The 13,250-nt window shown below is 38.1% G+C and overlaps 1 protein-coding gene across 2 annotated transcripts in view; it reads left to right on the forward strand.

Annotated features, from left to right (window-relative positions):
* C11H11orf80 (chromosome 11 C11orf80 homolog) overlaps positions 1-13,250 on the forward strand; it is a 105,871-nt gene that overhangs the window by 51,541 nt on the left and 41,080 nt on the right. For both annotated transcript variants that reach the window (XM_027581537.2, XM_027581538.2), the window contains exon 4: positions 7,538-7,647. In XM_027581537.2, coding sequence (XP_027437338.2) covers positions 7,538-7,647 — 110 coding nt within the window. The remainder of the gene's footprint in view (positions 1-7,537; positions 7,648-13,250) is intronic.

Below are 13,250 nucleotides of genomic sequence, written 5' to 3' on the forward strand. Positions count from 1 at the left end.
TTAAAAAAATTTTATCCATGAGTTTTTCATATTTTTCCTGTCCCATTCCACTTTCTTTTCCTTCTGGAACTTGCATTATACATGTTTGTGACTGGTTGGTATTGTTCCATAGGTCTTTAAGATACTATTCAGTTTTCTTCAATCTCTTTTCCTCTCTTGTTCAGATTGGATAATTTTTGTTCTTTGTTTTCAATAATTTCACTGATTCTTCTTTTATATCTAATCTATTAAAACTGTCCAGAAAATTCTTCATTTCAGTTATTGAACTTTTCAGTTGTAGAATTTCCATTTGGTTATTTTTTTACAGTGTACATTTCTCGGCTGACATTTCCTATTAGTTGACTCATTTAAGCTACCTTTGTCTTTGAACATATTTATACTAGTTTGTGCTTTAAAGTCTCTCCTAAATATAACATCTATTACAGGCTTGGATTTTTTTTTACTGCTTTTTTTTTCTTGCAAGTTACATTTTTTTTCTTTGCATGTCCAGTAAATCCTTATTTTATATTGGGTAATGTGTTCATATTTTATATTCTGTTTTACCTCTGAAGAGTGTTGATTTTTGTTCTAGTAGGCTAATCACCTTAACCCTGTGTTGGCTTGTTTTTGTACATTTTATAGAGTTGATATGTAGAAACCCAAGTCATTCCAAACTCCTCTAACTTGATACCACTCAACCTCCAAATTATCTTTTCTGTGGATCTTGTTGAGGCTTGTCTTTTGTTTTGTTTTGTTTTGTTTTTTTAGGGTAGATCAGGAGCAGATTTCCATCTACAAAAAAAATTTTTTTTTTTTTCCTTCTAAAGCCTTACCTTTTTGGCCTCTTAGCTGGATACCATCAGTTTTATCAAGGTCTCTCCATTCTGGTTGGACCTGAAAGCCAACATTTTCTAGTACTGCTTGACCACTTATATCTTGTTCCATTCTCAACTCCACTGCAGCTGCTCTCTGGGAAATTTTATATAGTCTCACCTGTACGTGCATAGTCCACCTTTTGGCCAAGGACTCATGGGGAGCTCCCACACAGACTTTCAGTACCCACTTCTGCATAGGTCCCTCCCCTCCAGTGCCCTGCTTTATAGATTGCAGGTACTTTGGCAACTCTTAACTCTGTTCTGTGTCTCCTCAGCTTAACTGGAACCACTGTACTCTGCTTGAATTCTGGGTCCCTGCTCAGTGGATAAGAAAATTTCCACAAGTAGACATCCAGGGCAATCCTATGATTCACCTCAGGAGTTTTTCCTTTGTCAGGGATCACAGTCTTGGGCTACATCTTATCCAGTGCCTGAAAACAGCTGACTCATATGTTTTATAGTAGCTTTTGGTGGGAGGGCTGATTTGGTACCTGTTATTTCATCATTGTTGGACAGAGAAGTTTCAGTATATTGTTTTGATGTATGTTCACATTGCCACATGATTGAAATTTTGCTACTTCATCTTTAACAGTTGAGTTAAGTGAAGATATCGTTTGATATTGTTGATGATATAATTATTTCTTCCTTATCCCCACAGTATCTCAGCAAAAAAGGTACAAAAAATTTTTAAAGATTTTATTTATTTATTTGAGAGAGAGAGAGAGAGAACATGAGCAGGGGGGAGGGGCAGGGGGAGAAGGCAAGGCAGACTCCCCACTGAGCAGGGAGCCCAATGTGGGGTTCAATCCCAGGACCCTGGGATCATGACCTGAGCTGAAGACAGATGCTTAACAGCCTGAGCCACCCAGATGCCCCCAAAAAGGTGCAAATTTAAACTCGTTTTTGAGTGGTCATGCTGGTTTATTTAGTTTATTTAGTTCTTTCTTCATCAAGAACTTGTAGAACATAACATTTAAAATTTCTCAGTCTTTAATGATTGATTCTCTTTTTTTAACTTTTTTTTTAATTTATTTATTTGAGAGAGTGAGAATGAAAGAGAGAGTACATGAGAGGGGGGAGGATTAGAGGGAGAAGCAGGCTCCTCGCTGAGCAGGGAGCCCAATGCGGGACTCGATCCCAGGACTCCAGGACCATGACCTGAGCTGAAGGCAGTTGCTTAACCAACTGAGTCCGCCCAGGCGCCCCATAAACTTTTTTTTAAAGATTTTATTTATTTATTTGAGAGAGAGAGAGAGAGAACATGAGAGGGAGGGGGGTCAGAGGGAGAAGCAGACTCCCTGCTGAGCAGGGAACCTGATGCAGGACTTGATCCCGGGTTTCCAGGATCATGACCTGAGCCGAAGGCAGTTGCTCAACCACCTGAACCACCCAGGCGCCCCGATGGTTTGATTCTCTTAAAAGTCCAGATTCAAAGTTAATTTTTTTCTGGTCTTTGACAATAGTACTTAATTTTCTGGCATCTAGTATTGCCAATAAGTCTAACTCATGTTTCTTTGGGATAATTTCCTTCTCTTTTGTAGAGTTTAGGATTTTCACTTTATCTTTGTTATTCTGGGTTTCATTGTGGTATGTTCAGCTCTGTGACTTTTTTGTACCTTTTTTATTTTTTATTTTTTTTTAAAGATTTTATTTATTTATTTGAGAGAGAGAGAATGAGAGACAGAGAGCACAAGAGGGAAGAGGGTCAGAGGGAGAAGCAGACTCCCCGCTGAGCAGGGAGCCTGATATGGGACTCGATCCCGGAACTCCAGGATCATGACCTGAGTTGAAGGCAGTCGCTTAACTGACTGAGCCACCCAGACGCCCCTGTGCCTTTTTTAAAAAAGAAAGTTATCATGCCTGGCATTTGGTAAATTTATTCAAACAGTACTTACATCGGTCTTTGTTAATGTTTTGGTTTTTTTGTTTTTTTTTTATTCATGAGAGTCAGAGAGAGAGAGAGAGAGGCAGAGGCAGAGGCAGAGGGAGAAGCAGGCTCCCCGCCCAGCAGGGAGCCCGATGCGGGCCTCGATCCCAGAACCCTGGGATCATGACCTGCGCCGAAGGCAGACGCTTAAGCATCTGAGCCACCCAGGCGCCCACATCAGTCTTTGTTATAATTCTCAGTTGTTATTTATTCTGGACCTATTTTTTAATTTAAATTTTTTAGTGTTTTATGTCCTTTTAAAATCTATCCTTAATGTCTTTATGGATTTGCCTATTTTGGACATTTCCTATAAATGAAATAATACAGTATGTAGACTTTTGTCTGTCTGTCTTTGTTTCTTTGTTTGTTTCTTTCTATTTTATTTATTTATTTGACAGAGAGATAGAGAGAGCTAGAGAGTACAAGCAGGGGGAATGGCAGAGGGAGAAGGAGAAGCAGGCTCCTGTCTGAGCAGGGAGCCTGATGCAAGATTCAGTCCCAGGACCATGGGATCATGACCTGAGCCGAAGGCAGACGCTTAACCAACTGAGCCACCCAGGCGCCCCTTGTCTAATGAATTCTTTCATTAAGCATAATGTTTTTCAGATTCATCCATGTTGTAGCATGTAACAGTACTTAATTTATTTTTATGGCTGAACAATATTGCATATTTTGTTAATCTGTTTATTTTTGATGGACACTTAGGTTGTTTCCACTGTTGCCTACTATGAATCATGCTGCTATGAAAGATTGAAGTACTACCTTCTTTTAAATGTGTTCTTTTACAGTCACTAATCTGCCTTCCATAACATTTTCATTTCAAATACTGTATCTTTAATTTCTAAAATTTCTACCAGGGTTTTCCCCCCTTAAACTTTCTGTTTAATCGCTGGCAGTATATTCTTTTTCAAAAAACTTTTTTGAGTATAGTTGACACACAGTGTTACATTAGTTTCAGGTATACAGCATAGTGACTCAGCATCTGTATATGTTATGCTATGCTCAGTACAAGTGTAGCTACCATCTGTCACCATACAACACTATTACAGCATCATTGACTATATTCCCTATGCTGTGCCTTTTATTTCCATAACCTATTCATTCCATAACCAGTAGCCTCTAACTCTTATTCCCCATCACCCATTTTGCCCATCTCGCTTCCCCTCTAGCAACGATCATTTGTTCTCTGTTATTTATGATTCTTTTTGTTTGTTCATTCGTTTTTTTAGATTCCAGTTATGAGTGAAATTTATATGGTATTTGTCTTTCTCAGTCTAAGTTATTTGTTGTCACAAATGGATGTGATTTTTATGGCTGTGTAATATTCCACTGTGTGTGTGTGTGTGTGTGTACCACATCTTTATTCATTCATCTATCAGTGGACATTTGGGTTGCTTCTGTATCTTGGCCATTGTAAATAATGCTGCAGTAAACATAGGGGTGCATATTTTTTTAATTAGTTTTTTCCTTTTCTTTGTGTAAATACCCAGTAGTGGAATTATTGGATCATATGGTAGTTCTATTTTTAATTTGTTGAGGAAACACCATATTGTTTTCAACAGTGGATATACCAATTTACTTTCCCACAAACAGTGCATGAGAGTTCCTTTTTGTCCATATTCCTGCCACATTATTTCTTATTTTTCATTTGAGCCATTCTGACAGGTGTAAGGTGATATTTTATTGTGGTTTTGATTTGCATTTCCTTGATGATGAGTGATGTTGAACATCTTTTCATGTGTCTGTTGGCTATCTGTATGTCTTTTTTGGAAAAATGTCTATTCAGGTCTTCTGCCCATTTTTAATTGAATTATTTGTGGGTTTTTTGGTGTTCTTTATTTATTTTGGATATCAACCCATTATCAGGCATATCATTTGTAAATATCTCCTTTCATTCAGTAGGTTGCCTTTTTAATTTAATTTTTTAAAGGTTTTATTTATTTATTTGACAGAGTGAGAGAATACAAGCAGGGGAACAGTAGAGGGAGAGGGAGAAGCAGGCTTCCTGCCAAGCAGGGAGCCTGATGCAGGGCTCGATCCCAGGATCCTGAGATCATGACCTGAGCCGAAGGCAGATGCTTAACCATCTGAGCCACCCAGGCGCCCCTAATTTAATTTTTTTTAATTTTTAAATTTTTTTAATTTAAATTCTAGTTAGAATACGTTGCCTTTTGGTTTGTTGATAGTTTCCTTTTCAGATTGTTTTGTTAATTCTGTTTCCTCATGTATAAGTTGGGTTTTTTAAAAGATTTTATTTATTTGTCAGAGAGAGCGCACACCAACAGGGGAAGGGGCAGGCAGAGCAGGCAGAGGGAGAAGCAAGCGCCCGGCCGAGCAGGGAGCCTGATGCGGGACTCGATCCCAGGACCTTGGGATCATGACCTGAGCCGAAGGCAGACGCTTAACCAACTGAGCCACCCAGGCGTCCCTCCTCATGTACAAGTTTTATTAGTATCAGTGTCACATTTTTCATGGTATTGATCTTTGTTGGTTGGTAACTTTTAGTTAAGAGTTAATTGTCCATTATTTATTTGTTTTGAACACATCCTGCATTGACAGGCTTCCAGTAGGAGGTTCTCTGTTACGTGAGCTCTAATCTTGCAGTATTATATATAATATATATTATCTATCTATCTATCTATATGTATATGTATATTAGATTAAATTTTGCTTGAGTGGCAAGATGCAAAGCTCTTGCATCTTAATAGATTATATAGTTCTGAGTCTTTTTCCATTTGTATGACATAGCTGTTAAGGCCCTCAACTTGCATCATTGATGTTGCTACTAGCATCACTTGGCTTTAACCAACTCTATGGTAGGCAGGTGAAAAATCTCTGGCCTTTGTTCGTGTTTTGGTTCTTTGTTTAGATCTCCTATGTGTGGCCTGTGTGGATCTTGCTCTTAAATCTGTGGCTGTTCCAATATTAGCCCCATGTTTTTTTCCCTAGTCCAAGCCCCAAATATGGTGTGCATCTTTGGTCCTTTCCTACCACTGTAGATTCTCTTTCTTTTTCCTTTCTGAAGATGAGGGAAATATACCTCTCCATTTCTGGTCTATAAAGATTTCTCTGTTTTTCTTACCTTGACTATGTATTTATTAAGTTTTAGAAATACTCGTTTTAAAGGTGATGGGGATTAAGGACCGCACTTGTGATGGGCACCGGACGATGTATGGATGTTGAATCACTATATTGTACACCTGAAACTAATATTACACTGTATGTTAACTAACTAGACTCTAAATTAAATACTTAAAAATATCTGTTTTATCCTTTTATGTGTTTGAATGGGAAGATGCAGTTTCAACATATGCTCAACTTATCTTGAAATAGGCTTTTATTTAGTTTTATTGTTCTGCCTTTCACATTTAACTCTAGTCAATCCATCTGGATTTTGATTTGTGTGTATGTGTGTATGAAGAGAGGCAATTGAAATTGATTTCCCTCAAATCACCACACATTTAAATTGTTGTTAAGATTTCTGGAGAATTTAGTTATTGACAAGACTTTTTCTCACATAGCTACATGTTTTCCCCATACTTCACTGTATCAATACTTCAAAGACAAGGTAGGATTCAGGAACAAGTTTTTTCTTATTTCACAGGTAATTTAATCACAGTAAAAAGGGGGTCACCTAAGGTCAGAAAGTTGGTAAGTGGTAAAACTGAAGACTGATGCAAGGCATCTTGGTTCAGTGCCAAGTTCACTCAACTTCAGTGTAGCATAACCTTGCTGCTATATTATCCCATGCTTTATGACTGAATTATATTTGAAAAACAAATAATGGCAAGAAAAATACTACCCATTATGATTGATAGCTAGTACTTGATCTTGTTAATGTCCATACTTTTTGAGATGGTTAAAGCTTTATTAGATATGTAGTATGAATGCTATAGGAGAAAGTTGTGCTATTAGGATGTATTTTGTTAGGTTTCTAAAGTTGAATTCTTATATAATATCAGAATTGTCAACCTCATTTACAAGGTAGAGCTTGCAGAGACTGGAAGCTCTCTTTATTCATCTGCAATTCTTTATTATAATAGTACTTTAGGGGGGAAATAAGAGATAACATTTTATAGAATGGGAGATTTGTTTTTTTCCTTTATGAGTGCCAAGGTACAGAAAGGAACATGATGCCAATTTTGATGATTCAGGACCCGTTGGTGCTTTGTGGAAAGATAGTTCTAAGTCCACGTATGTAAATACACCAAATGGTTAACTTATGAATTAAATTAGCAAGAATTTGCTTTACTTTGTTAAAGACTGCCTTTACTTTGTTAAAGTCTGCCATAAATACAGTATGTTGTTAGCAGACATACTGTATTAGGTAAATGCTTGAGAGGGTCATTCTTGAATTTTTCTGCTTTCAGTTCTAAATTAGCTCACTTACTGGATTTGTGTTTATTAAATAATGAGGTAATTTATTAAAAAATACAAGAATATAAGCTAGAGCTATCAGCTTTGAAGATTTCTGGCTTTGGACATGACCTTGTGGAAATTAACTGAACATACAAATTGATTTAGCAAATGTGAAAAATTGAAAACACGAGATCAAATGTCTTAACCACATAAAGTAATTCTAAATGTTCAAGCAATTTGCTGATGCATAGCCACTTCCAGTCATATTTTAAATTTTGCACATAATCTTTTCATCAGGGAAATGCTTTCTTGGCTCATCAGTTTAATAAACAATTCCAGAAATTCTGGTGATTATCCAAACTGCTTTTTCTTTTTGTCGCCATTTCTTCCTACACAGAAATACAATCTATACTGCCCGGATTCTCTGCAAAACTGAATTGGACTTCAGAGGAAGCCAGCTGTTCTCAGGACATATCAGGGGTAACACCATTCCAGATGATTTTTGAGGCAGGTTTTATTGTGGTTCTGTAAATTGCTGATGTCTTAATTTTTAATCTTATTTTTCTACAAATCCAGTAAAGCCTAGGTCCATCACAGTTCCAAGTTGAAATGAAATAAGGCATTGGTTCCCGAACTTCTCTGTGCAGATGTTAAAACACTTGGTAACTTCCAAAATACTGGTATTTGTGTCCCACTCCAAGAGGTTGTGATTTAATTGGTCTAGGGTGCTGGATTAGTTTGCTGAGGTTGTCATTAAAAAACAAAAAACAAAAAACACGGATTGGGTGGTTAAACAGTAGAAACTTATTTCCTCGTAATTTTGGAGGCTAGAAGTTTAAGATTAAAGTGGCTTGTCATTGTTCCCTCACATGGCCTTTCCTCTGTATGTGGAGAGAGAGCTCTGTGGTATCTTTCTCTTCTTATAAGGACACCTGTCCTATCAGATTAGGGCTCCACATTTATGACCTCATTTAATATGTCTTTAAGGCTCTCTCTCCAAGTACAGTCACATAGGGGGCAAGGGCTTCAATGTGTGAATTTTGGGAGACACAGTTCAGTCCATACTGATGTGGCCTGGGCTTTGGAATATTTTTGAAATCCCAGATGGAAAAAAAATCCCAGATGATTCCTAATATGCAGATAAATTTGAGAACCACTGAAACAAGCCATTATTTGAATTTGGATCTCCTGAAAAAGAAAATAAAAATGGATTCTCAGTGCAGATCCTATTTGGATACATTTTTATTAGGTTGGTTTAAAGATCTTTGATTTATCTGTAGCTCAGATTTATGAGAGTGACAGTTAAGTTCTCCATTCCCTTTAACAATTCTCTGATCCCCTATCTTTCTTTCCTTTGAGTCTGTGGAGACATAAAGAATTAGAATATTTTATTTTTTTAAGACTTTATTTAGGGGCACCTGGGTGGCTCAGCCGGTTAAGCGTCTGCCTTCAGCTCAGGTCATGATCCCAGGGTCCTGGGATCAAGCCCCGCATCAGGCTCCCTGCTCAGTAGAAAGCCTGCTTCTCCTTCTCCCTCTGCTGCTCCCCCTGCTTGTGCCCGCTCTTCTCTGTCAAATAAATAAATAAAATCTTAAAAAAGAGAGAGAGATTTGACAGAGAGCACGGGGCAGGGGGCTGGGGTTTGGGCAGAGGGAGAGGGAGAAGCTGACTCCCCGCTGAACAGGGAGCCCAATGAGGGGCTTGAGCCTAGGACCCGGAGATCATGACCTGAGCCAAAGGCAGTTGCTTAACTGACTGAGCCACTCAGGAGCCCCAGAACTAGAGTACTTTAAACATTCTCCCAAGAAGCATTTGGGAGGCCTTTCTTTGTGTTTGGACAATTATATGCTCCTTGTCAAAGGAAATGGGTGCAGTACTGCGACAATAGATATCCCTGGCTGTGCCTTATCTTCTTTAGGGAAATGATGGGTAAAAAATCTGGAGCAATTAATGGTTAGTCAGCTTTGAAACTATTAATTTCAAGTAGCACTTAAAAAAAAAGGCTGATTTCAGTGAACCAAGGAAAGCAGTTCTAGAAAAGGAGATCATGTGTTTTAGCCAGTTTAAACAAAGAATAATTTTTATGACTAACATTTATATATATTATTTAAGGCTCCAGACAACTCTATGAAGTGGATAGAACAGGGATTATCACCCCATTTTACAGATATAAGAACCCTGAGATTCAGAGAGTTCGATTGACTTATCCAAGGTCATATGAAAGTTAAGTGACAGAATTAGAATTTGAACTAAAGTCTTACTCATTTTAATCAGGTCTGTTTAAATATTTATTCACTCATTCAGGAACCTGTGTTTGTTCAAGTCGACCGCACTGTGCTAGATGTTGAAGGTACAGAGTCCCAAGACACATTACTTGATAAAAGATAAGCATACAAATAATTACAATACAGTGTAATATGTATCATGATAGAGGTAGGGTATATAACATAGAGGAAGGGTACCTAACACAATGGGAAGTGTCCAAGGTCTGGAGGTCTTGTTGAGACTGAAAACAGATTTTCTGGATATAAGGGGTTCAAAGACTTGAAAGAATAGGAAGTTGTCTTCAGACTTACAGAGTTTGTCTTATTTTTCTCCTTATTGAAAAAGCTCCTGTTTCCCTCAGGAAAATCAAAGAGAGCATTTAGAACACAGATAATTTGATTTTTTTTAAAAAAGATTTTATTTATTTATTTGACAGAGAGACAGCGAGAGAGGGAACACAAGCAGGGGGAGTGGGAGAGGGAGAAGCATGCTTCCCACTGAGCAGGGAGCCTGATGCGGGGCTCGATCCCAGGACCCTGGGATCATGACCCAAGCCAAAACAAAAGCAGACGCTCAACGACTGAGCCACCCAGGCGCCCCAGATAATTTGACTTAATTGTGGTAGCCACTGTTAACATCTTGGTGTGCGTCTTTTCACATAAGAGTGAGGCATTTCAGTTGCAGGTTTTTAGAATGGTACAGTTCCAAACTATGGCCATGGAAATAGGTGGCTGGAAATGCATGGATGTCAAGGTCAGTGGAGTTGAAGAGGTCAGGAAATTGTGAGACTAAGTTGTTCCTTAGGCCATCAACTTGGATGTGGAAGTAGCCCAGTTGATGGCGGGTCTTGAAGTGCTGAGGAAACGTGAGCTCATTGCCTGCTGAGCAATAGATGAGAAGTGGCAAAAAGCAGTATGACCTTAAAGGAACAGGAACAAGAGTTCCCTGAAAGTGCTTGTTCCATTACATCTCATTGTCTCTGGTACTTTGTAGCTATTTAAAAGATATTTGAATGAAGAGAGTGAGAAGTGAAGGGGGAGATTGTGAACAAGTTCATCATATATACCTCAAATGGGGAGAAGAGTCAAGTAGCAAGGTTCATAGTGGAAGCTAGTGAATGGAGACATCCATGAAAAAGCTATAATAAATGATCCACTGCTTTGGGCATGTAAGGAGAGCCTATCCCAGGGAATACTGAAGAGAACTTCATTTAGAAGAGATGCAAGGTCTTGTGTTTATGCTCAGAGTCAGTCCTGCATCTTGGGGTCCAATTGGCTGGGTAACACGTCCCTCCAAAAACAATTTGATTTTACAAGATCTTGAAAGCTTTATCCATTTTTATATTTATTTTTGTCGTAAGTGATAAAATTGGTGGAGGTACATGTATTTCTACAAACATATCTTCATATTTATCTCTATTTCTCTGTATACCTATTTAACTAGAGACAGGAAGAGACAGAGGCACAGATTGACTTTCTTCTGGACAGTCATATAGGGCCCGTGACAACCTAAGTTCAATTTGAAAATAGAAAACAGCTCTGATATGGGCGCCTGGGTGGCTCAGTCGTTAAGCATCTGTCTTCGGCTCAGGTCATGATCCCAGGGTCCTGGGACTGAGCCACATCGGGTTCCCTGCTCAGCAGAGAGCCTGCTTCTCCCTCTCCCACTCCCCCTGCTTGTGTTCCTGCTCTCGCTCTCTCTCTGTCAAATAAATAAATAAAATCTTAAAAAAAAAAAAAGCTCTGATATTATCTGTGATATAATTAGATTTGTATTCTAAGGTGAAAGCTGGAACATATGATTCAGTAATGGTTTCTGCTGCCCAGGGCTGGCAGCATCTATGTTTTCCTAACAACACTTAAGTAAATTCACTGCTTCTATATGTATGTCAGGCTGGGGTACTGGGTTTCTAACACCCAACTCTAAAAGGCTTTAAAAGACTTTGTAGACATAGACACATACATTTTCGTTCTCTTTCAGTAATTTATGAATAGATTTTAAAAGGAGCTATTTGCTTTATGTTAACTATCCTCTGCTGACATGGTATTCGGTCACTTTATCTTCTCAGTCTGGATTAGGTACCAGTCGTTCTTGTGTGTTTCTTTAGCATTTCTTAATATATGTAAATCATAGGGCTTTTCACATTGTCATATACATTATTTATTTGTCTTTCTCTTCTACTTAACTGTGAACTCTTCAAATTCAGATTGTTTTATTTACCTCTGCAGGCCCAGGTTACATAATAAACTCCATTAAGTGTTTTGAGTGGGTAATTCAGTAGTTTGCATAAGCATTGCCTGTCAGCCTCCATAAAAGTGATGATAGATTACATAACATCCAATTCTGAAAGCTATATGCACAGATAATAAACTTCCTTGGAGAGACAGCATTGCGTGGGCTTTGAAGTTAGATTTAGGTTTGAATCCCAGTTCTGCCACTTAACTAGCTATGTGTGACCTTGGACAAATTAAACAGCTTATTTAGTCTCATTATTCTCATAAATAAAATGGGGGATATTTCCTACTTGCATATAAACTGTTTGGCATGTAGCAGGTGTTCAATAAGTGGTAGCTCTCATCATTATTAATTGTAGCCCCTCTCTGGTAGCCGCTCAAGGAATTTTCACTTGGTTGCTTTACTGCTAGATTTAATTAGCCCTTTCTGTGATGTACCCTATAATAACCAAGGCTACAGAAGTTTGAAACTGTTCCAAGAAGTTGTTTTGTAAGTGCTAAGTACAGAAAATGCTTTGAAGAGATCATTGCTTTTCTACTATTTGAACATTTTATAATAAAGTTTTTTTTTTTTTTTTTTTAAGTAGGCTCCCCACCTAGCATGGAGCCCAACACAGGGCTTGAACTCACGACCCTGAGATCAAGACCTGAGCTGAAGGATGCCTGGGTGGCTCAGTTGGTTAAGCGTCTGCCTTCGGCTCAGGTCATGATCCCAAGGTCCTGGAATCGAGTCCCACATCAGGCTCCTTGCTTGGCAGAGAGCCTGCTTCTCCCTCTACCTGCTCTGCCTGCTGCCCCCCCTGCTTGTGCGCTCTCTCTCTGACAAAAAAATAAATAAAATCTTAAAAAAAAAAAAGACCTGAGCTGAGATGAAGAGTCGGACACTTTTAACCAACTGAGCCACCCAGGCGACCCTATAGTAAAATTTTTTAAATGAAGGATGTGACTGATATGTATGCTGCAGTTACTGTTTAATCACTACTATATACATGCATGAATAATCCTAAATCTGTTTCCAGAATTTTCTAACAATTCTCATCTACTTTTCTGATAATTTTTTGTAATGATTCTATAATCTAATTTTCCCCACTCATTGCATACTTCTTGATCTCATTTTCAGTGTACTTACAAAAAGTATTATAGTAATTTGTTCTTTCTGTTTCTTCCTCATTGTGTTATGATATGTTGAGGTCTAGGACCATTTTTTTCTTTAATGTGTTCCTACTACATGGCTCTGTATTCTCGGAGCCACCAATAAGAACTTACTGATTTTTTTACTCTATTTCTTCTCATTTTCCTAGACTCTCCATTTTCTAAAAGACTCCTTATAACTTTGGTTTTAGGGACACTCTATTAAATATAGTGAGTCATTATAAGAGAGTGGTTAATACTAAAGCTTTGGAGCCAGATTTGGTAACCTTGAGAAAATTGACCTCTTTGAGACTCATTTTTTTTTCATCCATAAAATGTGGGTTATATGTACCTAATAGGGCTTTTGTGAGGGGTAAATGAGGTAATATAAGTAAGATACTTTAGCTCCATTCCTGGAATAGAGAAAGCCCTCATTAAATTATAAATTTTATTATATTTGTAGGGAGGTACCTGGGTATA

This window comes from Zalophus californianus, chromosome 11 (assembly GCF_009762305.2).
Source record: "Zalophus californianus isolate mZalCal1 chromosome 11, mZalCal1.pri.v2, whole genome shotgun sequence".
In the NCBI taxonomy this organism is placed as follows: Eukaryota; Metazoa; Chordata; class Mammalia; order Carnivora; family Otariidae; genus Zalophus; species Zalophus californianus.